Raw genomic sequence first — 26,655 nt, forward strand, 5'->3', positions numbered from 1 at the left:
ATTTCACCAGCAGTGATTTACACACATGCTATAGAAGATCATTAACATGGGAACCTGCCAGTTTTCAGCTTTACAAACTGCTTAAAAACACTTCTTACGGATAGTGACTCTGCTGGTCTTGAATCAGCAAGGAAATGTGAGACTTACTTTAATAAGAATGACCCTCTTACACCATAGGGCCAAAGAACAGACGCACAAGCGTGTAGGGGTGAGATGAACTATGTCATTTTGATTTTTGTTAGTGCTCTATATACATGCACATGGTATAGTTTAATAAAGCTGTTTTTAATGTTTCATTGTTTTGTAAGGTCTTATGTATGATCAACAGTAAAATTCACAGATGACCAGTACAAAATTTAGAAGGTTCCAACACTGTAAAAAAAAAAAAATGACTAGGAGTTATGGATCCTCAGGTAAGCTTCAGAATGGGTCAGCTCTAACATTAATCACTGTGGACTGCAAACACTTAAGTTTTGTCTAGTTCTGTTTGAGAGGAGAGGACTTCATTCATCCACTGGTAATATTACTTGATCACCATCAGGGAACAAAAAGTTCTCAAGGCTTTTGCACTCGCTTTTCCCTGGAAAGGTTTCTCACTGGTGGAGGCAGAGAGGACAATGAATGATCCAAGAAGGATCCTCTGTCCATGGAATACTCCAGGCAAGAATACTGGAGTTGGTAACTACTCTCTTCTCCAGGGGATCTTCTCTACCCAGGGATCGAACTCGGGTTTCCTGCATTGCAGGCAGACTCTTTACCATTAGCCACCAGGGAAGCCCCCCCAAAGGGGATCAATAACCCCTAAATGGGCCAACAATACATCCTGGAATCCTTCCCAGTCCAGGACCCTGAGACTGGAGGCTAAGAACTGTTGTCAGCTACATGGGTCTTCATCAAAGACGCACAGCTCCTTTCTTCACCACTATTTCAGTCTAAAGTGGAGCAGAGGGGAAGCTCTTTGGAAGAGAAGAGGAAGGAAATTTGATACAGAGGCCAGGCTACTTCCCAGAGACCTAATGCCTAACTAAACCACACCTAATAGTGTGGAATATGATCCCACTTTGAAAATGAGTAGCATTATTTTCAGAGTAGAGCAATCTTGGGGAAATCTGGGATGCCTACCCTAAACTTTAGCAAATGTGGAGGCCACATCAGTATGCAAGTATATTCTCCTCTTAAAAATCTAGATGAGAAAAAAAGATAAAATCTGGACATCTGCATCAACATGGATAGACCTTGAAGGTATTAAGTGAAATAAGTCAGACAGAGAAAGACAAATACCATATGACTTCATTCATATGTGGAATATGAAAACTAATAAACAAAATCCATAATAAATGAACAACCCAAAACCAAACCAAACAAACATAATTACAGAGAACAGAGTAGTGGTTATGGGGGGGGGGGGGCGGTGGTGAAGGAGGAAGACAAACTGGATAAAGGGAATCAATTATATGGTAATGAAAGAAAAAATAAATTTTTGGTAGTGAGCATATTGTAGGGTACATAGAAATAGAAATAATAACACTATAAATCAGTTACCTCAGTAAAAAATAAAAAAATAAATCATTGTAGATGCAAAAAAAATTGTAGATGGATATTTTGTTTTTCAAGCACCACACAAAAACTTTTTAAAAACTTTAATTGGCTAGAACAGTGCACCTGTTAAGCAGAGTTTTCCAAAGACCCTACATCTTGAGTGGATTAAGCAATCATTTATAAGCACCTTCAGAAACATGCTTAACTCGGTTATTTCTTGTGACATAAGATTAAACACAGGAACCAAACTCTATTTAATTCACACAACACATAACCAACCAAACTGCATGTACATATGCAGATTTATGCAAAAACTCAACTATAATTCTTTTTCCCCCAACTATATTTAGCTTTCCAGATTAGGTACCTAGGGCCGCCCACTCACTCTGTGTATCTCACCAAATATAAGAGTAGCAACTTTTCTATTTGAATACAATTAAGGACTGAAACTATATGATATAAAATGAAGTTTCTTCCATAAAGTTTAAGAGTATAAGAAAGGAAGACAAAAACAAACCTCCCAAGAAGTCAAAAATAATACCACATTGGTCTAGAACTTCATGAAACTGAGTTACAGTCCCCAAAGGCTTGTACTTGGATCCAGACTCACCAAGATACTTCAGTATGCTTCAAACTGGCTCATCATCATTTTCCTGCTGTATTCATAAGCCAAAAATAGTGCTGCATTGGCAGGAAACGCTCGAATCAGAGTAGCTTTCAGACCAGAATATAAAGCTGCTATTCCTTCGGTTCTCACAACACTTAAAAGAGTTCTGATGAATCCTGTCTGTTTTCCAAACATGGAAAGAACCTGAATTCTGGATTTGATACAATCCACGGGGTATATGACAAACCAAAGGCAAATGCCAGCAATTCCACCACTTAACATCAAGGGGACAGGGCCTAGTTCATCTTTTGACCCCCCCGAGGCAAAAAACGATCGACTCAGTTCATAGCCACCGAAGAAGAAGAAATAGCCTGGTACTACTTGAAACAGAGTACTCGTGAGTCCGTGGTAGAAGCCCCAGGGGCCATCCTTTCTAAGGATACTCTTCACGACGGACCAAACTGTATCATGGCTTTTTGCTATCCTCCCTGACACCTCCAGTTCGTGCATGGTCTGCAGTCGGCACTTCACAAGCTCCGTGGGGCACAGGGCCAGTGCGGCAAACGCTGAGGCGATGGAACCCGCGGCCGCAGTCTGCAGATCATTCAGCTTCGCCTGCTCGTCCAGTCCAGCCACTTTCCTAACGAACTGTTGGCAGAAGCCGTAGCACATGAAGAGGACCGAGTTCTCGGCGACGTAGGCCATCAGCGCGGGGCCGGTCCCCTTGTAGAAGCCCCGCAAGCCAACCTGGGAGTAGGTCTTCAGGGCACAGTCGGTGAGGCCCCTGTACAGGCCGGGGAATGTCTGCATCTTCACCTTCATAGTGTCGAAGGGCTGACCGGTCAGGACGCACGCTGTGCCCCCCAGGGCCCCCGCGGTGAGGTCGATGGCAGCCTGGATAGCAGGACTGGACTTCATGTTCGCCCACCCGCCGGTCTCCGCGGAAGGCCACTCTCTGGAGTTTAAGACGGACGTCCTGTATCCCACCCCCTACTCTTGGCTGTCTCTCCCAGGCGGGAGTAGCCGCCTAACCCCAGATTAGGCCTGGGGCCGCCCTTCCCCGCGCACGGTGACCCCGCGCACGGTGACCCAGCGCGCGCCTCTCCTCTTGACCGCCGCTTCCAGACCCCTGACGCGGCCCGACGCGGCGGTCTGCTAACTCCACTCAGCCAGGCCGTCCCAGCGCCCGCGGGGTCGAGGATGGACTAGATAAACACTTCAGATGAATCATAATACAGCAGTTGAAAGCTATTCGATAAATTCCTGAGATTAGGGGCAGAAACTCTAGGCGCTGCGGCAGCGAAGGAAGAAAAGCCTTCCTATTCGGCTAGACCCCCTCCCTACCCCGCCAGGCATTTTCTACTCGGCCAAACAAAATGGGAGGTGCTCCCAGTTGTTCGCGCCCGGAGTCAAAGGGTCAATCTTCAGAGACAAAGGTTTATAAGAGAAAACAAACAAACACGGGTTGGGGGGCGGGGGTTTTACCTGACGGATCAGAAAACCCTCAATCGCCTCGGGAGAGGAACGGCGGCTCCGCAAAGGTGGCGACGGCCGCGCCTCTCTCCTGACGTGGCGCTTCGCTCGCCGGGGGACGGGAAGGGAGGCCTAAGGCGGACAGAAACCTTATTTCGTGGCAACATCGCCGAGGCTCTGGACCTGGATCCCTGCGAGCTAGTGGACGCAGAGCCCTTATTATTTCTTGAGGTAGGATACGGCCTTGTACAATCGGCTTGGAAAAGAGATATTTATATATAGCTAAGAAAGTTGATAGAAAAGAGTTGTGTGGTTCTGGTGCTTCCGGGCTCTCGTTGAGGAGCCATGCAGCTTTGTGCAACAGAAGTTCTGGGTGTAATTGACCACAGACCTAGGAGGCAAGATGTGGTTTGGGCCATCAGTGAGGGTACCGCTGCCAGGACACTTTTTCCTCCCAGATGCTTATAATACCAGCGTTGGAACCAATGCTCTTAAAGTTTACGTTCTAAGCCCTTGGCGGTATTTTACTTTGGGGGTTAAAAACAAAATGGGGAGAGGGCAGAAAGTGTGCTTAGATGATTCACTTTGAAAGCTTTCTTTGATCCTTTGGCTATCAGCTAATATTTTAAAGTGAGGCATCTAAAAGCAGATGGTGCATGGTTAGTGTTTGTCATCAGATAGACTTCATTGCTGTAGAAAATAGTGACCTGGTCTTTCCTTTAGAGTGCCCAAGTGCACCTGATTTCTTTTCCCCGATACCACATGATTTCTTCAGAGAATAATCTTCCCAGTCTTCCAATAAGTCTGTTTGTCCGTGCTTGGGGATGGGGGAGGGGGCAGTGTACGCCTTGAGTACTGATGTAAAAGAGACCAAATGGGAGAAGAGGGATGACATTCTGCAATCAGAAAAGACTTTCACACAATTCCCTTGTTTAAATGCTGTAGAACCCAGCCTTCATCTGGGCCTTCTTTAGTTCAGTTTACCCATAAAATAAACTTTCCTTCTGTGGGATAGGTAAGGAAGTCATCTGGCTTCCTCCAGTGAGATAGGGTTCCTGGATGTCCAACCACTCTGAACACAGACTTTTATTATTTGGCTGCATTGCTGGACCTGTGGGATCTTAGTTCCCCCACCAGGGATCTAATCTGTGCCCTCCGCAGTGGAAGCTGGAATCCTAACCACTGGGACCTCCAGAGAAGTCCCTGAACTTGGACTTGCACACCTTCCCTTTTCCTTGGAAAGGGCCTGCACAAACGGCCAGCCTCACAGTGTCTATGTCAAGTGGGTTTGTTTCTCCTTGGTATACCTCCTTGTAGACATTTAGCATGAAACTTTCTGCCACCTCTGAATTAATAATTTCACCTGCTTTGGCCTTATCAAAACAGACTGACATCATTGTCATTGACATCTCATCCCCTGCTGTCTCACCCACTATTCTTTCCCTTAGGGGCTACTGTATCAGCAGGCTTTCTGGGAGAGAAAAGAGATTCAGAACAATGTGCCATTTTAAACTAGAAAAAAAAATTTTTTAGTCCTATCGTATTTGTTTTTTAAAAATGTCTTGGCTTTTAAAACTGTCCATTAATGACATATGGTTCATTGTTTTTTATTTTTAAATATTTTAAAATTTTGCTTATTTTTAAAGCACATACTGAGTTTTTACAAACACAAGAGATAAAGGTTACTACAGTAAATCATTAACTGCTTCTGCATTAAGTTCATATATGTGTGTGTTTTGGAAAAACCAAATTAGTAATCAGTGCCAGGGATCATGTGGGCATTAATAGAGAAATGGTCTGTAACTTCATTGAACAGTCAGACACAGTTGTACAAATAGTATAGCCAGAGCTCAAGATCCATAAAATATACTTAACAGCTGGACTTGGACCTTTACTGTATATACTGTTTACAGAATATACTGTAATACTGCCCAAGACAAAAGGCAGTCTTAACCATCTGAAACCATTTTTTCCTGATTCTAACTTAATCAAAATTATGATGCTTCTGTTTTAAATTTAAGCACACGTACTCCCAAACACACATGGAAAATAATGGCAATGAAATTTCCAGATTTTCAGTGAAGATCATCACTCTTAAGATGCATATCCACATCACATATTCCCTAGATATCTGAGTAGCCAGGTAGGTTTACCAGAGAAAGTAAAGTCTGAGCTGAGGGCTGAGTAACAAAAAGCTAGCCCTGAGATTATCTAGACTGTCCCAGAAAAAGGGAAATATAAGTGTAATAAAAGTAAAGCTCTGTAGTGTGAAAGAGCTGGGCATCTGTAATACAGAAAGGCCAACATCTATAGTTCCTGTGCAGTGAGCAGTTTTCCTAGTCTGTGTTTTTACACAGAATTCTTACTGGATACTGAGAGATAAAAAGCAGAGTTCAAGACACAGTCCTTCAGAGACTTGATTTGTCACAATTTGTCTCAATTTTTCATCTCAAACATTTGATCAAATGTCTAGGCTTTATGACATTTAGAACTGAACATAAAGACTCCATGTACCTAATCTATAAATACAATGAAAAATGGAGGCCACAGTGATATGCTTATTGCAGCATTCTGTGTAATAGCAAATTTAAAACAGAACCTAAGTGACTAGCAATAGGGGAGTGAGTAAAATTTGTAAAATTTCTGCATTGCTTACAATTTTCAGTTAGTCTTTTATCTGTATTTTAAACTTTTTTTAAAAATTCAATTTCTGTTCACTCAGAGAAATATTGAAAACTGTAGCCCAACTATATATCACACTCATCAGACAAAGGAGCTGTGAGAAGTCTTTTTTAGAAACTCTGGGTTTACATGAAGGGAAATGGATCTTAAGTTTTTCTCTTTTGAAGTTTATGTAACAGACAATTACTCTTCATTATGGAGGCTTTATATTTCTGCAAAACCATAAATAAATCTAAAAAAAAAAAAAACAAAGCTACAGTAAACTCAGTATGCTTATGCTGAGATGTACATATTGGAAACAAATGTTTCTGCTGTAGTTTAAGCTTTGATTTAGAATGATTCTTTAATTTGGAATCAATCAACATTTAAAAGCTTCTTCATACACTTTTCTACCATTTTGATCACTCTTTCATTCAAGTTTGTAATCCCTGCCTAGAAAATAGGCAATAATTTGCTTCTATTCAAGGAATTGTTCTCATATCCTTTATATGTATTAACTCAATAGCCAAAATCAAGGGTCCTGAGGTAGATGATATTATCATCTCCACTTTAGAGATGAGGAAATTGAGGCAAACAGATTAATTTACTTGCCCAAGACCACTCAACCCAGGCACTACAACGCCTGGCCTTGTGATCTTAACGGCTTTACTCTTCTATACAGTGACTAACAAGGCAAAATGCCTAATCTCAGTGAATTAACAGCTTAGTAAGGAAATGAGCAACAGGTAACTTAGACTCTGGTATGACAGGTGCATAAGAGTACTTATCCCAGTAGAATATCTCTTCTATTACAGAGATCCTATTACAGAATATCTCTAATATTACAGAGGAAGAGGAGTAATTAAACTCCTTGAAAAAAGAAATGTAAATAAGCTCAGGACTGAAAACAGTGGGAGAATGGGAGATTAGGCTGGAAAAAACATTTGGATAGTTTAGGAAAGCTCTTTATTTCCTAACCTCCAAATGGAGCAGATGGATTGAAAACATAATGTAAAGGTGATACTTCCCGATTTCTTTGCCCTTGCTGTGTTCTCTTCTTAAAATCGAACATAATTGCTTCTTTTCCTACAAAACAGAATCCAAGTGGTCAATCTATTAAACCACACCAGGAAACCACTTCAGAAGAGGATAATATCCACTACCCCTAAAAGAGCAAGACACATTATAAAGTGAAACTTAACTTGCTTTTATTTATTGTTGAACGTTATGAAATGACTTGCAATGCAAAAATACGAAAAACTGCTTTGAATAGCTGGAAAATTAGCTATAGCATCAAAAAACATATGTAAACAAACTTTACTGCCTCCAGACTAGACTCTACTGATTTACCTCAGATGTCATCACAGAGTAGCAATGGAAGCTTCTAAATCGAGAAACAGCCACAAAGTCCTGCAATGAAGCTGTGATTAATAACTAAGTTGAACTTTTCACTCCTACAACTTCTCTACATTTATCTGTCTATACATTCCTATTTCCTACGGGATAAACACCTAGCAAAGTGGTTCCAAAAGACAAATGAGATAGAAATTCACAAGACAAATCCAACAGAAGACAGTGGAGGAAAATGTGAACTACTACAAAGTTTTACAAGTGATGAAAACAAAAAAATTTTCTCTTTCAATGCTGACCTCAGCATTGAATTTCACAGCAATGAAATTAACTATGAAACCACTCCTCACTTCTCTAGGAGTGATTCTAGCTCTTCTTGCAAAGAGCTGAGCTGCTCCTTTTCCCGGTCTTCCTTTTGTTTCAGTTCATCCAGTACAGCCTGAAATCTGTTCTTGAGAGCCAGGTTTTCCACTTTCATGATGAGATCCTCCTGTCGCTTTGCTCTGTCCTGGGTCTCCTGGAGCTTGCCTTTCATGTTATCAATCTGTTTCTGAATTCCCATAACCAGCTGATTGGTTCCCTCGTTTTCTTGGTGCTGTTCATCCGATTCATTTAGTTTGTCCTGTAGCTGCCTTTCCAGATCTTCTTCAGTGTCTATGATGTTTATATCTTCTTCATCTTGATGCTGTGTCTCATCTTCATCTTCACTGCTGCTGCTGAGGTCATTGAATATCTCCCGAAGCTCATCATGTTCTAAGGAGTCATGGCCCTGCCTGTGGCCAGACATTCCTGGGGAAGAGATATCAAGGCCTTGATTTTCTGTTTCTTTTGTCTCATCTTCAGCAATTATTTCCCAGCGGGTACTGACAGCTTCAGCATCTGTGCTCAGCAACCGCTTTACTTCTTTTTCCACATCTGGAGACTCAATATACTTCTTCTTTGCTGTCTTACGGAATCTTCTCTTTCTCACATTTTTCAGAGGCAGAGTAATTCCATGGTTCCATACAAATTTTTTCTCTTTGTCCTTATCCTTCTTTTTGCTTGCTTTGGGATCAGTAGCAGCAACTGGTTCCTCCACAGGAGGATAGAGATCACCGTCAACTGTAGAGACAAGCATCTGACAGACATCAGCTGTCTTGTAAAAGGTTTTTTTATCAATGGTTTTCAAACTCTCCATAACACACGGCAGGTCTACCAATTTTGCGGCCAAAGGGACTCGGTCCACTCTGACAATTCCATGACGCCCATCAGGGTGTAACTCAATTGACAGTCTGTCCTTCAAGTTGACATGGCCAGACTGTACTGCCCGCCTCACAGTAGAGGCATACTCCGGGGGTAGGCGTAAGATAAACTGGCTCTCTAGTTCATGAGGAGCATCATCTTTGCTCTTACTCATTTTTATTTCTTTGTAATTCAGTTTTTCTCTAATAACCACTTTTTGCACTGAAAAGTTCCAGGTACTTCACCAGAAAGACCAGTTCTTTACAAACTTGAATCCTTAATTACAAAGAGTTCTAGGTAGAACAGCAGCTAAGCATGTTTTTAATTAAGCCCCAAGTCTTTCTTAAAACGCCGTGACTGAACAACAGTTGTTACTGACGCATTGGCTTATTCAGTTATGTCCATTTAAATCTATTAGCGGTAACGCCAAGTTTCAACCTCTAGATGCCGCTGCAGAACAATGCAGAGAAAGCAAATGGCGGCTCCTGCGGAAACAGAAAGTAAGGTTCAGCAGATACGCCCAAACCACAAACTCTCCCGGAACAAAGAGATTCAAAATGCGGGGCGTAGTGAGCTCTCTTCCCCTCGGGTACTTACAATCCAGTGACGATTATAAGTTCAGTTTCTCCGGACAGGAACGAGCGGGAAAAGCCACTCAGAACAAGAACGCCGGGAGCCGAGCGTCTCTTTCTTAATTCCTTTGTTCTTCCCGGCACTTGGCAAAGCGATCCGCTATTGATTATCGGTGAAATGAGTCGGGACCGGCAACGTGAAATCTCGCACAGAGCCGCAGCTCCGAGCGCCAGACTTTGCAACTGCGCAGCTCGGCGTGCCTCCGTCCGGGGCTGCAGACACAGCGGAAAAGAAAGCGTTACGTCACTCCGCAGGACTGGAGGAGTCTGTGAGTGACAGCACGCCTTGGGCGGAAGTGCAGGGCATTTCACCGCGCGCAGGCGCAACGCGTGATTACGGCGTTCGGCGTGACTTGTTGTCTCGCGAGATTTTGGTTTTACGAGAAGATGGCGATCATGTTTCAAAAATAGCTATTACCTTGAAAGTGTTTAAAGAAAGCAATTCTAAGAAAGATGGTCTCGCCTGCCTCTACTAAGCCAGAGCTTTTACCAGCTCGCCGGAGGCCGGTTACTTCCTAGGCTTCCGTGGATTGCTGGAGATAGGGCGTCCGTGCGGAAATAGTGTTTGTTTTTGGAAACATCTCAGAGTCTCCCCAGACTATATTCTTAAATCTGGAGCCGATAAAACAATTCATAACTAACCATGCCTGTGGATTTTAAAGTACCCGAATCAGTGGCGTGAGGACGTGCTGCCCACTATGTAATTCTGTGTTTGTTGATAGTGAAAGTGTCCTTAGGGGACTTGTGACTCACGGTCTGTTTGTGTTTTGGAGACTTCCTGAGGCAACAAGGGTGATTTCTCTTTTAATGTGTTAGGTGTAGGTATAAATGTAAACAGGGAACGTAGTGTTCTTCCAGAGGCCTGTGTTCATTTAGGACCGTTGTCTGAAAGACGAATGGTCTAATTAAGCTTTAACTGAAGTATTATCCGCTGCCACTAATTTGCCAGTAATTTTTTAATTAGTTTGGAATTTTTAAAAAATTCACCTCAAAAAAAAGAAAAAAAACCTTAAAAAAAAAATTAACCTCTACTGTTCAGGTAACTTTTCTATTGCCTTTTTAGGTGGTCAGGTATTCTTAACATGGATTTATAGCACTTCGGACTAACAGTGTAAGATTTTTCACTTCTGTTCATTTCTATTTATTAATAGGATCAATTTGGTAGAGCATCACGATCATTAAAATTACAATTTCTGTTCTCTAAAATATCAGCACCTGCATCTTAAGTTTAAGGGAATTCGTTTAAAATGTGATTAACATATAGAAATTTCACTTTCTTTTGTACTTATTGTCTTCCTCTCCTAAGATTGGAAGGTCCATGATAACTAAAAGTCTAATCGTGTGCTCATCTGGTCCCAGTGCCTCATATCAAAACGTGGGAGATAAAAATTATTTGGTAACTGAATGAAAAAATTGACCCATCTGAAGAACATAAATATAATCTAAGTCCTCTAATAATTTGTGAGAGAAAATACATTCTGTATTGCCTTAAAATGAAAGAGTGTCACTTGATAGACATTTCCTCTCCAGTCAAAGGTCCTACTAATTGTTAGGAGGTGGGGGTTTGCAAACAGCAGGTGTGAATATGTCCCTTTTGGTTTCAGCAGACTGTGATACTGTGTGTCATGGGGTGGAATTTAAATGGCTTGACCCCAGTTTGGTTTTTCATGCTAAGTCTGAAGGAAAATTATGCACTTGCACATAATTGTGCTTTAGTCCTTTGTTCTGTGATGTGTTGAAGAAGGTTCAGTTCAGTTCAGTTGCTCAGTCGTATCCGACACTTTGCAACCCAACCCCATGAAACACAGCACGCCAGGTCTCCCTGTCCATCACCAACTCCCAGAGTCCACCCAAACCCGTGTCCACCGAGTCAGTGATGCCATCCAACCATCTCATCTTCTGTCATCCCCTTCTCCTCCTGCCCTCAATCTTTCCCAGCATCAGGGTCTTTTCAAATGAGTCAGCTCTTCACATCAGGTGGCCAAAGTATTGGAGTTTCAGCTTCAACATCAGTCCTTCCAATGAACACCCAGGACTGATCTCCTTTAGGATGGACTGGTTGCATCTCCTTGCAGTCCAAGGGACTCTCAAGAGTCTTCTCCAACACCATGGTTCAAAATCATCAATTCTTTGGCTCAGCTTTCTTTATAGTCCAACTCTCACATCCATACATGACCACTAGAAAAACCATAGCCTTGGTGAGACGGACCTTTGTTGACAAAGTGATGTCTCTGCTTTTTAATATGCTGTCTAGGTTGGTCATAACTTTCCTTCCAAGGAGTCTTTTAATTTCATGGCTTCAATCACCATCTGCAGTGATTTTGGAGCCCCCCAAAATAAAATCAGCCACTGTTTCCACTGTTTCCCCATCTATTTGCCATGAAGTGAAGGGACCGGATGCCATGATCTTAGTTTTCTGAATGTTGAGCTTTAAGCCAACTTTTTCACTCTCCTCTTTTCACTTTCATCAAGAGGCTCTTTAGTTCTTCACTTTCTGCCATAGGGCTGGTGTCATCTGCATATCTGAGGTTATTGATATTTCTCTCGGCAATCTTGATTCCAGCTTGTGCTTCCTCCAGCCCAGTGTTTCTCATGATGTACTCTGCATATAAGTTAAATAAGCAGGATGACAATATACAGCCTTGATGTACTCCTTTTCCTATTTGGAACCACAGTCTGTTGTTCCATGTCCAGTTCTAACTGTTGCTTCCTGACCTGCATACAAGTTTCTCAAGCAGCAGGTCCATGCTGATGTATATATAATTTCCAGGATGATCTATTTCCTGTTTTTGAAGAAATGTTTCCAATGTGCTAATCCCTTAATTGTACCCAATTTTGGTTAACTCATGGATATGAGTTTTACATGCCAGCCTCTGCATAATGCTTTTTTTAATCCTATAAAATCTGAGGCCGGCCATGCTTATACATGAAAATAATCCAAATATTGCTTTGCATTCAATTGCCTGTGAGTTTTATGATGCTCAAATATCTTTATCACAGAAAATAATTTGAGATAAATTCTGGGCAATTTAGATTTTCCAAAATTATGATCTATTTCAGTTAATAAACCTTGAAATAGAAGGTTGTCAGAGATAATTAAAAGAATCAACTGAAGTTACCCCAAAAGTATCTACCTCCTTCAATTGTGAAACATATTTTCTGCCTTTGAGTTTAATGCATTTTCTGAATGCTGTTTATAAGGGGTAATTACACTGATCCTAGAGCTAAGGGTACTGCAATATCACCATTACCTTAATGTCTATTGATAAATTCAGTTTTTGTTTTCATCAAATCCGTTTGATATATAGAAACCATTGAGTTGATGAAAAGAATTACACTCCTGTGGTTGTTGCATAGAATATCTGTGATACTAGTGATGCAAATATTTGGGTGAAGCAATAAGTTGCCCACTGTGGGAACAAGGCTCAAAGGGCTTCCTACCTGTAATAAACGAGTATCATAATCAGGCTAGTGCTATATGTTTGAAAATTCCTTTTAATAAACTTTCAAGTTCCTTATACTATGGAGGTTAAAAAAACTGTGGGTGTTGGGAGAAGCCTTGTTTATATTTTGGAAACTGAAAATTATAGGAGTGAGGAAATAGCAAATGCCCCCAAAATACACCTTATATACTGTTCCAGCAATATATAATCAGTAAAAAGCAGGTTAACAATAATGTAGCAGCCTCTTGTATCAAACAGAAAGTTTCTATAGGAAAAAAGGTCAACCTACACTGGTTTAAACAATAAGAAAATGTGTTATCTCAAAAACCAGGTAGTCTAGAGTAACTCTGTCCAAGAGAAATACAATGTGAGCCACAGGTGAAAGCTACATATGTATGTTAAATTACCTAGCAGCCACATTAAAATGCCAAAAAAAAGCACATTAAATTAATTTCAATAGCATTTTATTTGACCTAATTATCAAAACTATTGTTAAACATGTAATCAGTGTAAAATTATTAATGATATATTTTATAATCTTATTTTTTACTGAATCTTCAAAATCAGGTGTGTATTTTACACTTAAGGCACATTTCAGTTTGGACTAACCACTGGCCCAATGGCCACATGTGGGTGGGTGGTTACAGTATCAGACAGTGTGGTTCTAGAATTATGGCTGCCTCTAGGCAGGATAGAATCATGGTCTGGCATGAATTGTTTAACTGTTACTGATTTTGGAGAATGAATATTTTTTTTCTTATTTTTCAGTCTTACCCTCACCTCCTTGTAAACTTCCAAAGTCTGTGGTCATAAGAAACCTGCCAGCAGTAACTGAGGAACTTCCTTCCTTGTCCACGGTAAGTTCAGAGAGTGGTTCTTTCCAACCAAAATCTGTCTTTCAGTTTGATTGGACCAGTTTAGATCATATGCCTATCCCTGGCTCAATAATAGTCACCAGGGGAATACCTTAAGCCTGTATTTTCAAAATGGTGGGGAGGAAGAGACATTCACTGATGTCTGGGGACATTTTGATTGTTGTACCTATGGGATCTACTGGCATCTCATGGGTGCTGCTAAATATCCTACGATGCATAAAACATCCTCCCTACAACAAAGTTATCTAACTCAAAATGTTGCAGTAGTACCAGGGTTGAGAAACCTTGCCCTAAGCTTGTTATTTTTTAACTCATGGTTTTTATTTTATTTTTTTCTTTTTCTTAAATTAATTAATTTATTTATTTTACTTTACAACATTGTATTGGTTTTGCCATACATTGACTTGAATCCACCATGGGTGTACATGTGTTCCCCATCCTGAACCCCCCTCCCACCTCCTTCCCCATCCCATCCCTCTGGGTCATCCCAGTGCACCAGCCCCGAGCACCCCGTATCATGCATCAAACCTGGACTGGTGATTCATTTCATATATGGTAATTTACATGTTTCAGTGCGATTCTCCCACATCATCCTGCTCTCGCCCTCTCCCACAGAGTCCAAAAGACTGTTCAAATCATCTGTGTCTCTTTTGCTGTCTCGCATACAGGGTTATTGTTACCATCTTTCTAAATTCCATATATGCATTAGTATACTGTATTGGTGTTTTTCTTTCTGGCTTACTTCCCTCTGCATAATAGGCTCCAGTTTCATCCACCTCATTAGAACTGATTCAAATGTATTCTTTTTAATGGCTGAGTAATATTCCATTCATATGTATATTCATGTGTATATGTACCACAGCTTTCTTATCCATTCATCTGCTGATGGACATCTAGGTTGCTTCCATGTCCTGGCTATTATAAACAGTGCTGCGATGAACACTGAGGTACACGTGTCTCTTTCAATTCTGGCTTCCTCAGTGTGTATGCCCAGCAGTGGGATTGCTGGGTCATGTGGCAGTTCTATTTCCGTTTTTAAGGAATCTCCACACTGTTCTCCATAGTGGCTGCACTAGTTTGCATTCCCACCAACAGTGTAAGAGGGTTCCCTTTTCTCCATACCCTCTCCAGCATTTATTGCTTGTAGACATTTGGATAGCAGCCATTCTGACTGGTGTGAAATGGTACCTCATTGTGGTTTTGATTTGCATTTCTCTGATAATGAGTGATGTTGAGCATCTTTTCATGTGTTTGTTAGCCATCTGTATGTCTTCTTTGGTGAAATGTCTTTTTAGTTCTTTGACCCACTTTTTGATTGGGTCTTTTATTTTTCTGGAATTGAGCTACAGGAGTTGCTTGTATATTTTTGAGATTACTTCTTTGTCCATTGCTTTGTTTGCTATTATTTTCTCCCATTCTGAAGGCTGTCTTTTCACCTTGCTTATAGTTTCCTTTGTGGTGCAGAAGCTTTTAATTTTAATTAGGTCCCATTTGTTTATTTTTGCTTTTATTTCCAATATTCTGGGAGGTGGGTCATAGAGGATCCTGCTGTGGTTTATGTCGGAGAGTGTTTGCCTATGTTTTCCTCTAGGAGTTTTATAGTTTCTGGTCTTACATTTAGATCTTTAATCCATTTTGTAACTCATGGTTTTTAAAAAAGACATCTATTTACTTGGCTGTGTTGGGTCTTAGTTGTCACACTCAGGATCTTCATTGCATCCTTTGGGATCTTACTTCCCAGACCAGGGATTGAACCCATATGCCCTGCATTGCAAGGTGGATTCTTAGCCACTAGACCACCAGGGAAGTCCCACACTAGGACTATTTTTTAATTATTAATTGTTTTAAGCCATATTCCTAACTAAACACTGGCAAGAGGAATGAGATCACCAGTATTGGCTTAGGTCTGTCAGAACCTACTATCACTGTGAATAGGTTCGCTGCCCCTTAAGTACACAGAGGGTGGCCCTCTAAAAAGGAAGTGTTAGTAGAGAGGAAAGGGCATGGCAACTGTCATAATCTATTTGGGCTGCTGTATCAAAATACCATAAGTTGAGTGGCTTATAATCAATGGAAGTTTACTTCTCAGATCTGAAGGCTGAGAAGTCTGAAAAAGGCAGTGGCAGGTTTGGTGTCTGATGAGGGCCGGCTTCCTGGTTCATAGGTGGTAGTCTTTTTTTGCTGTAACATCACATGGTGAAAGGGGTGGGGGAGCTCTCTATGGCTCATTTTACAGAGGCACTAATGCCATTTATGAGGACTGCATTCTCATGACCTGATCACCTCCCCAAAGCCCTACCTCTCAATACGATCACGTTGATTAAGTTTCAACAGATGAATTTTTTGCAGGGGGACATAAATGTTCAGTCTATAGAGGTGATCAGTAGTATCCATGAGAGAGCAGATTATTAGGAGGATTATAATAGCATATATATATATATATATATATATATATATATATATATATATTTCCAAAAAGGACACAATGGCCAATAAGCACATTAGAAGATGCTTAACATTACTAATTATTAGGGAAATGCAAATGAAAACAACAGTGAGGTACTACCTCACACCCATTAAGATGACTGCTATAAAAAGAACAGAAAATAATAAATATTGTCGAGGATATAGAATCAGGAAACCCTTATGTACTGTTAGTGGGAATGATGTAAAATAGTATAGCCACTGTGAAAAACTGTCAGTTGTTCCTCAAAAAATTAAAAATAGAGTTACTATATGATTCATCAATTCCACTTCTGTGTATATACCCTAAAGAACTGAAAGCAGGGTCTGTAAGAGATCTTTATCACCCTTGTTCATAGCTGCATTATTCACAATAGCTAAAAGTTAGATACACCCAAGGTATTTATCAACCAGTGAATACATAAGCAAATTGTAGTATGTGCACATACAATGGAATATTATTCAGCTTTAAAAAAGAAGGAAATTCTTTTTTTTAATTGAAATATAATTAACCTACAACACTATATTAGTTCCAGGTGTACAACATTGTCATTCAATATTTCTGTACATTACAAAATAATCACCACCACTGTAAGTTGAGTTGCCATCTGTCACCATACAAAGTTATTACGATTTTACTGACTATACTGCATTCCCCATGCTATCGATTTCATCCTTGTGACTCATTTATTTTGTAACTGGAAGTTTGTACCTCTCAATATCCCTCATCTATTTTACTCATCCCCACACCCTTGTGACGGCCACCTGATTGTTCTTTGTATCTATGCATCTGTTTGTTTTATATTTTCCTTTTTTCGGTTCCACATATAAGTGATATCATATGGGATTTGTCTTTTTCTGTTTGGCTTACTTCACTTAGCATTATATCCTTTATGTCCATCCATGTTGTAGCAAATGGCAAGATTTTTTTTAAAAGATTTATTTATTTATTTATTGGCTATGGTGACTCTTCATTGCTGCAGTTGAGCTTTCTCTAGTTTTGGGAGCAAAACTTTGTTGTGGTGTTTGGACTTATCATTTCCCTGGCTTCTCTTATTGTGGAGCATGTTCAAGGGCTTCAGTAGTTGTGGCACATAGGCTTAGTTGCTGCAGAGCATGTGGGATCTTCTGGGACCAGAGATGGAATGGTGTCCCTTGCATTGCAAGACAATTCTTAACCACTGGACCAGCAGGGAAGCCCAAGATTTTGTTCTTATTTGTGGCAGTGTACATATGCCATATGTACATATATGTACACCACATCTTATTTATCCATTCATTTATTGTTGGACACTTAGGTTGCTTCCATATCTTGGCTGTTGTGAATGGTGCTGCAGTGAACATAGTGGTGCTTAATCTTTCCAAATTAGTGTTGTTGTTGTTGTTGTTATTGTTGTTTTCAGAAACATACCCAGAAATGGAATTGCTGCATCATGTGGTATTTCTGTTTTTAATTTTTTTAGGAACCTCACACTCTTTTTAAAAAGGAAGGAAATTCTGACATAATACTGAAACACGGATGAACTTTGAGGATATTATGCTATGTAAAATAAGCAAGTAAAAGAAAAAAGACAAATACTATGTGATTCCACTTATATGAGTATTTAGAATAGTCAAAATCATAGAGACAGCAAGTGGAATGATGTTTGCCAGGGGCTGGAGAAAGAGGAGAATGAGGAATTACCATTTAATGGGTAGACGGTTTCAGTTTTATGAGATAAAAAAGAATTCTGGAGATGGATAATTGTGATAGTTGCATGACACTATGAATGTACTTAATACTACTAAACTGTACACTTAAAATGGTTATGTTGGTAAATTTTATGTTTTATGTAAAATCGTAATTGAATAATGCAATTACTGATACTTTAAATTTTTTGTCAATATTTTCTACTTTTTATAGTGGTGATTTCTTTTATATTATATACAGTGAGATTTCCTTTTCTAATGTAAAGTTGTTTTTACAATGGATAATTTCTTGAGTAGAAAATGTTTAAGAAAAAGAAACTTCAGTGGTATTCTTCAAAAGAAAATGTCAAGAGGGAAATTGTGTAAGAATTTTAAGCTGATATGAATTTTAATAAATTTAAACATTTGTTTTAAATTGTGTAGAAAGACCGTTTTATTAATATTTTGTCAAAAAGAAATAGTGACTTGTAGCCTTTATACTGAACCAACTGGTATTTTAGAATAAATCCCGGAAATAAAGGAGAACTTTCAGGAATAACAAGCGGTAGATATCCTACTGGACCTCTGGGTGCCGCTGTCGGCCAATCCGTGGCTGGAGTGAAACAAAGGGATCCACTAGCGATTCTGACGCAGCGATGTCCGCAGACCTTTGAGAAATGAACCAGGAGCAGACTCTGCACATCATCTCTCCCGCAATCTGCTCCAGATATCTGGGTCTAGAAGGTGAGAAAGAGCCGCTGCCTTTTCTTTCCAGCGTACTTTGGTAATCCGAGGAGCAGCTGTAGTGAGGTGTATTTAGACCTGTAAAGCAGCATCAAGAAGAAATGGAAGTCTCCCTACAGGGAAGACGCGGGAGCGAAGGAAGGGCTCTTTCCTTTCTCGATGTCTTTGTTCAACCTAGTGAACTGCTCAACAGAGGCACTGTGAGATTCCTTCCGGGAGACATAGGATTTAAAAGTGGGGATTCGCGCCGAAGATCTACTTCTCGGTGACCAGAGCCATGGGTGAGTGCTGAGCAAGGAGCAGGGAGGAGCAAAAGAGTGACAGGATAGACCTAGCCAATAGGCCAAAGGGAGTCCCTAGGACCCTTGAATTCTGAAACCATCACTGGAAATTCTTTTATATAATAAAAGTATTTATATACATATTTTATATTTATATTTTACATATTTATATATTTTATGTAAACTATTTCTATAAAGTAGGGTTTCCCTGGTGGCTCAATGGTAAAAAATCTGCTTGCCAATGCAGGAGGCACAGGTTTGATCCCTGGATTGAAGAGATTCCCTGGAGAAGGAAATGGCAACACACTCCAGTATTCTTGCCTGGGAAATACCATGGACAGAGGAGCCTGCTGGGCTATATATAGTCCATGGGGTTGCAAAAGAGTAGGACATGACTTAGCAACTAACCAACAACAATTTACCCTAGATATAAATAACATATGGCTTTGAGCACAGCCATTTTGTTTTGAAAATTCTGGAAAATATCTTAATAGGAGCAAATTTTACTTCCAAGCTGCAGTAGATGTGGATGCTGCAAGTAATTCTCTACAAGTTTATCAGATTAGTTTGTTAGACAGCTCTCTCACTGCCAAAAGTAAAAGAAAACACGGGGGCAGTAAATTCTCTGGTTATTTATCGGGAAAATCTGGACCAGTGTGGCGGAGCTGTCATCACTCAGTGGTTAAGAGGAGATTCAGGGGAAGATGCAGGTCTTGGATGGCAACGCCAGTCCTCCCGTACTGAGCTACAAGAGTACAGCTGTCTGTCTGCCAGAGAACCTCCTTATCTGCATTCTTCAGGTGATCCCTGCGCACCTAGATGACACCCTTAAGGTAGAGTTCTCCTGCACTTTTCACAGTCTCACCAGGCATACAGAATATATTCCATAATGACGGCACTGTCTTTTATTTTGAAGAGTGACAGTTACATCACAGCATAGAAGAGAAGACTGGGGACAGTTAAGGGCCTTTTTCACAATCCTGGTTGAAGTGAAGTTGAAAACTATAATGCAGTGCAGGTGACTTTCAGCTGGATGTTTAGTCCTATTAGAGATAAGAATTATAGTTGGTGTAATCAAAACAGGACTCAGAGACTTGCTTGAAGAGAGCAGTGAAAGATATTTTAGAGAGTAATAAACAAAGTGCCAAACAATTCACCAGTAAGAATTAGTAATTCTTTGTAAGCAACTGGCAGATGAAGTTCTAAACTAGGGGCTGACTTGGAATTATAAGGTAACTGACAAGGACAAGCTGTCCCTCTCCTCCCACACAAGCATCAGCCTGAATATAACCCACATCAGCAAAAATGCTCTAGTTTTTCAACAGGTCTACTGTATGGTCCAGGAGACTGAGCACTCACCCAGCGCCCCACCCATTGCACACTTTAGTGCTTCCAATTCAAATTTGGTGCCCTAAGTGCATCCTGTTTTTCCTGACCAGTGACCTGGTGCTGTTGTCTGACATGTCAGTGAGTGTAGAGCACTATGGTGTTCACTGCAGCCTACCTTTGAGCTGACGCTGCGCCCCTCGACCAGGGCTCAGTAACATCCTGAGTCAGCCTATAATAGTGGACTACCACTGCCAAAACTTCAAGAACACTCGCTATGCCGGGAGTTGTGCCTGGAAGTTGTGTCCCTCTTCAGTGGGGCACTGCTTACTGTGCAGCCCGACTGCCTGGTCACCAAGATGGCCACTGACTGGGGCACAACACCTGACTGTGTCAGGTGCTTCAGACCGCCTGATCCGACTCTTCAACCTGAGGATGCCCACGAGTGAGATGCCCACTGGGGCACTATGAATGACAGGGATGTTGCTCTTGGGGACTTGCTGGTCACTGTGCTCCATGACAATATTCGTCACACTGCCGCTGGTCTTTGCAGGAGCTGTGGACAGACTTCCGTGACCACCCAGCATCTCCTACCAGAGCTGCAGTTTTACCTGGTTATGGCCTTTTGGCCTTGATCTCCATGCTCTTCTTCCTAAAGTGACTCTGGCCATAGCCCAGTACCTGCACTGCTCTTCCAGCCCTGCTTTCAGCCTAGTCCAAACCTGGATTTGGAGTTGCTCCCACTTTAGCAGGAGAGATTTGCCCTATTCCTACTGTCAATATACAGCTTGGCTTCAGATCTTGCAATCTTAATTTCTTCAAATTAACTCGGAAACCTTTTAACTGGATAGTTTCTGTAGTACCATCAGTGAAGCCTTAAATATTACATTGGATTCAAATGTGTATATGTGTGAATTTTAACACTTTTGCTTCATAAATATCCTGCTGTAAGCAGTTCTGCTTACTTTTGTTGTCTTTAGGGGTGTGGGGAGCTCTACAAATTCACTTGCTAGTTTCTGTGTATATTTTGATTTGTTTCATTAGCCAGAAAATTCCTTTGGGCAAAATTTTGTGCCTGTTAATGTATGGTCTGAGAAATTATGTTTCCTGCTGAAGAGTTCTTTTTTTGAAATATTGAAGGAAGTTCATGGCATCTTTAAGTTTCTGCTCTTGGGCTCCATTATACTTGTCTTTGAGAAGTGGACAATTGTAGATTTGGTTATATAAGAACATAGATTCTCTCTCCCAAGAACTATTCTGGCCTTTGTTTCCTTTCTTTCATCATTTTCCAGACCCTTCTCAGTCATGGTGTCCATGGGTTGGCTGCCAATATCTGGCCCAATTTGTTCCTGAAAAATGTCAACCTCTAGAATGCAGAGATCATTCTTTCTTAACTTTTGTGTAAGTTTAAATAAATGACACTAAGTCTGAGACATTTTAGTTAGTAACCATTTACTAATTTTGCAATGAGTAAAAGAAGGAAGGCAGTATAGTTTTAAAATCTTGCTACTTTAGAAAACCAACTTCTTTTGGAGAATGTATTAAGTAAAGACTATCTAAAAATAAAAATGTGGTATTTTTATTTTCAGTTTTGAAAAATAATATCACTGCCTCTTGTGTCTCTTAAAGTCTAAATTAGATATTCATGTGACATTTTTCCAATGAAATGTCAAGAACCCAGTGTTTTTTCTTTGGTTAGGTTTGGTTTTTTGGCCACAACTCTTAGTGCCTGGACCAGGGATCGAATCCATGCCCCTTGCAGAGGAAGCACAGAGTGTTAATCACTGGACTGCCAGGGAAGTCCCAGCCCAGTGTTATTTTATTGAAAATAAATTACTTTCAGCTGAGTTAAAGGTCTTTTTAAAGTCCATATTAAAGGTCTTTTCAAATCCACATAATACATAGATACTACAATAAAAGAAAAATAGGATGGAGTAAAAAATATGTCCTTCAAAATTCCCAAGATTTCTGCTAAATATTCAGAGCACAACATGTAGGAAATAGGACAGTCCAATGTATTAAAGTCTTGCTTACACTCTGAAAATTTATTTTTCCTTTTAGTTTTTTTTTCCATCCTCTAGTCAAAGGGCAGTTACTCTTATCTATGGCCTGTGAAATGACCAGGTGGTCAACATACACTCCAGAGGTGGAGGGATGATTAGTCTCCTTTGTGTTATTTCCTGAGTAGCAAACAGGGAATGCTTGGGAATTCTCAAGTAATTTGGGAATACTACTGGAGTATCCAACAGAGCTTAGATTCTACTGTATGTTACAATTTAGCAATAAGTAGATGTAAGTAATTAATGAACATAGTAGTTTGTCCTTTTCATAGTGTTAATATATTATGCTTAGCGAGTTTCCTGACTATAAACTAAGACTTAAGGAAACGTAGATCAGCTGAATGAGAAGAGAAAGTTCAAGTGCTATCTAGGAGTGCAGTAACTGGTTAGGACTCTGGGTGCCGCTGTTCACCAGTCTGGAAGATGAAGGCAGCATACGGACACCCAGGGCGGGAGGGGGACTTCTTAGAACCACCATCACTGCCGGATTGAAAAGTCGCTCTGAGGCTGCCCTGATCATACTTCTAGACCACTTTCTGCTCTGAATTCTCAAAATTGCTCAAAATTCTAAATTTTGTTAATTTAGACTCAGAGAGCAGGGAAACAATACTCTTGGTGCCGGACTGAGAGAATACGAAGCAAGAGAGCAATGGCGATTCGAGTGAAGGTGCTCGGCTGCCGCAGGCTGGTCCTACTGTTCCTTTTTCTGCGGCTGTTGTTGGAAGCCCAGGCTGGGAAGATCCGCTACTCGGTGTCAGAAGAGACAGACAAAGGTTTCTTTGTGGGCAACATCGCCAAGGATCTGGGGCTACAACCCCAGGAGCTGATGGAGCGCGGAGTCCGAATCGTCTCCAGAGGTAGGAAGCAGCTCTTTGCTCTGAACCCGCGAAGCGGCAGCTTGGTCACCGCGGGCAGGATAGACCGGGAAGAGCTCTGCGCTCAGAGCGCGCGGTGTCTGGTGAGTTTTAGCGTCTTAGTAGAGGATAAAATGAAGCTTTTCCCTGTTGAAGTGGAAATAATTGATATTAATGACAACACTCCCGAATTCCAGTTAGAAGAAGTGGAATTTAAAATGAATGAAATAACTGCTCCAGGTACCAGGATCCCCCTGCCTTCTGGGCAAGACCTTGATGTGGGTATGAATTCGCTCCAGAGCTATCAGCTCAGCTCCAACCCTCATTTCTCCCTGGATGCGCAACAGGGATCTGATGGGTCCCAACAGCCGGAGATGGTGCTGCAGAGTCCCCTAGACAGGGAAGAAGAAGCTGTCCATCACTTCCTCCTCACTGCTTTTGATGGGGGCAACCCAACCCGTTCAGGAACCCTCCGAATTCGAGTTCAGGTGGTGGATGTAAATGACAACCCTCCAGCGTTTACACAAGCAGTGTACCACACGAGTGTACCTGAGAACGTGCCTCTGGGCACTCGACTGCTCATGGTAAAAGCCATGGACCCAGATGAAGGTGCCAATGGGGAAGTAACATATTCGTTTCATAATATAGACCACAAAATGGCACAAATATTTCACTTGGATTCTTACACAGGAGAAATATCAAGTCAAGAACCTCTGGATTTTGAAGAATACACAATTTATCCAATGGAAATTCAAGCTCAGGATGGTGCAGGCCTCATGGCGAGAGCTAAGGTGCTGGTCAAAGTTCTGGACATAAATGATAATGCCCCAGAGGTAACCATCACCTCTGTCACCACTTCAGTCCCAGAAAACTTTCCTCCTGGGGCCATAATTGCTTTTATCAGTGTGCATGATCAGGACTCTGGAGACAATGGTCAAACTTCATGTTCCATTTCTGGAAATCTACCCTTTAAATTAGAAAAGTTAGATGATAATTATTACCGTTTGGTGACAGAAAAAACAATGGATAGAGAACTTACCTCCCAGTACAATATTACAGTAACAGCCACAGATCAGGGAACTCCGACTCTATCTACTGAAACACACATTTCACTGCAAGTGACAGATATCAACGACAACCCCCCTGTCTTCCCCCAGGACTTCTACTCTACCTACATTCTAGAAAACAACCCCAGAGGTGCCTCCATTTTCTGCGTGACAGCCCATGATGCTGACAGTATTGAGAATGCACAGGTCACTTATTCCCTGGTGGAGGACACCATCCAAGGAGTGCCTCTATCCTCCTATGTCTCCATCAACTCAGACACTGGAGTCCTATATGCCTTGCGATCGTTTGACTATGAGCAGTTCCAGGACCTGCAGTTGAGATTGATGGCTCGTGACAGCGGGGACCCACCACTCAGCAGCAATGTGTCTGTGAGCATATTCGTGCTGGACCAGAACGACAACACACCTGAAATCCTGTATCCTGCACTCCCCACGGATGGTTCCACCGGTGTGGAGCTGGCACCCCGCTCTGCAGAACCAGGCTATCTGGTTACCAAGGTGGTGGCAGTGGACAGAGACTCAGGACAGAACTCCTGGCTATCTTACCGCCTACTCAAGGCCAGCGAGCCAGGACTCTTCGCGGTGGGGCTGCACACGGGCGAGGTGCGCACAGCGCGGGCCCTGCTAGACAGAGACGCGCTCAAGCAGAGCCTGGTGGTGGCGGTCCAGGATCACGGCCAGCCCCCTCTGTCGGCCACCATCATGTTCACTGTGGCTGTTGCTGACAGCATTCCAGAAGTGCTGGCCGACTTGGACAGCATTGAAACTTCCTCCCACTGGGACAATTCCAGCTTCACGTTGCACTTGGTAGTGGCTGTGGCCGCGGTCTCCTGCGTCTTCCTCGCTTTTGTCATCGCGTTGCTGGTGCTCAGATTGCGACGCTGGCACAGACTGCGTGCGCAGACGTCAGCAAGTGTATTGGCAGGCTTGCCCACCTCTCACTTTGTGGGCGTGGACGGGGTGCGGGCTTTCCTGCAGACCTATTCGCACGAGGTCTCGCTCACCGCGGACTCTCGGGGGAGTCACGTGATCTTTCCGCAGCCGAACTACGCGGACACCCTCATCAGTCAGGAGAGCGGTGAAAAAAAAGATTTTTTGTCAGTACCTCAGTCTTTACTTGAAGACAAAAAGGAAACATTTTCTCAGGTAAATCTTTTGTAGTAAATTTATCTAGATAAAAATGATTTCTGTGTTTACTTACTTGCTTTCACTCTTTACTGCTAAAAAGTCTCTATTTCCGGTCTTTGTGTTTGTCTTTGTGTTTATATTTACAGATCCTGGGAAATCATTATTAAGTGTTTCTATCCAAGTATATTTATAATTGTTCTTGCATTGAAAAGGAGATCGTAATTAATCATAATGTAGTTGGTTGGGACAGAGTTGTGGAAAGAGCATTACATCAGAAACAAGGAGATTTGGCTTCTAATGTTTTCTTGCTTGCTTCTGGCCAAGTAATTTCTTCTTTACCATGCTCTTATCTGACAATAATAGAGTTTGACTAGGTCTACAAATATTTATGTGACTGATTCTGTTTTTGGATATCCTTAGATTATAAATATCTCATCTACTCCTAAATTTAACGTATATGTCATCTGTTGGGGTGCTGTCTTATTTGGGAATATTTTAAGAGGTAAAGATTGTCTAAAGTAGTATTTTAAGTTGTGTTAACATAAAATTATGGAAATCTAGGTAAGCTGAAAATTTAAACTATTGTTGAATATCTTAGCCCTTTGTCTAGCGGGTTTTTTTGATATGTCTTATGCACACTTAAGAATACACCAAATGTTTAAATAAGTTACAAAATGAAGTAATAAAATGGATGACAGAAAATTTCCTGTGCAACGTGAGAAATAGTTTGAAGCCTCCTGACTTGTATATTATGCCTGTAATGTAAACAACTAACAAAAATCAAATATATATTTCACTTTAATGTATTAGCTCTTCACAAGAAATGCATCATAAGTAAGTTCATCCTTTAAAATACTCTGTTCCAATAAATTAAAGAGATACATATAATATAAAATGAAAAAAGCATAATAAGGCACAAATAAAAATAAATATCTAAATGAACCAAAGATGGACAGAAAGAGGTGAGCCAGGCTAACACTAAAGCGGGAATTCTGATCTTGGACTTACCTTGATTAGACAAATCTGTATACAATGTTATACACAACAAATATAGAATAACCACTTTTATATGAAAATATGGAGACTCTACAACAATTTAATACATAATCATCACATGCACAAAAAACGGCAGAGAAAATTTCAAAGTACCAATAATATACATGCTTTATAACATATGCTTAAATCACAAATTGGGTGGTGGGGGATAGGGGAGAGGTATTAATAATAAAAAGGTACAGACCTTGCATTGTAAGATGAATAAGG

At 41.0% G+C, this 26,655-nt stretch overlaps 3 protein-coding genes across 4 annotated transcripts; 1 reads left to right on the forward strand and 2 right to left on the reverse strand.

The window, feature by feature from the left end:
* Window positions 1-1,126: 1,126 nt before the first annotated feature.
* LOC136156215 (mitochondrial ornithine transporter 2) lies at window positions 1,127-7,326 on the reverse strand. The gene is made up of 2 exons (XM_065918738.1): window positions 3,632-7,326; window positions 1,127-3,101 (listed from the first exon to the last, which is right to left on the reverse strand). The coding sequence occupies exon 2, from the start codon at window positions 3,062-3,064 to the stop codon at window positions 2,159-2,161; it is 906 nt and encodes a 301-aa protein (XP_065774810.1). The 5' UTR covers window positions 3,065-3,101; window positions 3,632-7,326; the 3' UTR covers window positions 1,127-2,158.
* A 137-nt stretch (window positions 7,327-7,463) lies between these two features.
* Window positions 7,464-9,749, reverse strand: TAF7 (TATA-box binding protein associated factor 7). The gene is made up of 2 exons (XM_065918737.1): window positions 9,449-9,749; window positions 7,464-9,336 (listed from the first exon to the last, which is right to left on the reverse strand). Exon 2 carries the CDS (start codon window positions 9,024-9,026, stop codon window positions 7,977-7,979), a length of 1,050 nt encoding a protein of 349 aa, XP_065774809.1. The 5' UTR covers window positions 9,027-9,336; window positions 9,449-9,749; the 3' UTR covers window positions 7,464-7,976.
* Window positions 9,750-22,833: 13,084 nt separating this feature from the next.
* Window positions 22,834-26,053, forward strand: LOC136156217 (protocadherin gamma-A1-like). 2 transcript variants are annotated; one of them, XM_065918741.1, is made up of 2 exons: window positions 22,834-23,301; window positions 23,395-26,053. In XM_065918741.1, exons 1-2 carry the CDS (start codon window positions 22,993-22,995, stop codon window positions 25,423-25,425), a joined length of 2,340 nt encoding a protein of 779 aa, XP_065774813.1. In that variant the 5' UTR covers window positions 22,834-22,992; the 3' UTR covers window positions 25,426-26,053. The 2 variants fall into 2 exon arrangements, with proteins under 2 accessions (XP_065774813.1, XP_065774812.1); XM_065918740.1 differs by having other exon boundaries at window positions 22,834-26,053.
* The last annotated feature ends 602 nt before the right edge of the window (window positions 26,054-26,655 follow it).

Source organism: Muntiacus reevesi, chromosome 1 (assembly GCF_963930625.1).
Source record: "Muntiacus reevesi chromosome 1, mMunRee1.1, whole genome shotgun sequence".
Taxonomy (NCBI): domain Eukaryota; kingdom Metazoa; phylum Chordata; class Mammalia; order Artiodactyla; family Cervidae; genus Muntiacus; species Muntiacus reevesi.

What these genes read in the sequence shown, in the direction of transcription:
- LOC136156217 (XM_065918740.1), top strand. Translation starts at nt 22,993, where the DNA reads ATGGCGATTCGAGTGAAGGTGCTCGGCTGCCGCAGGCTGGTCCTACTG.
- LOC136156215 (XM_065918738.1), bottom strand. Translation starts at nt 3,064, where the DNA reads ATGAAGTCCAGTCCTGCTATCCAGGCTGCCATCGACCTCACCGCGGGG.
- TAF7 (XM_065918737.1), bottom strand. Translation starts at nt 9,026, where the DNA reads ATGAGTAAGAGCAAAGATGATGCTCCTCATGAACTAGAGAGCCAGTTT.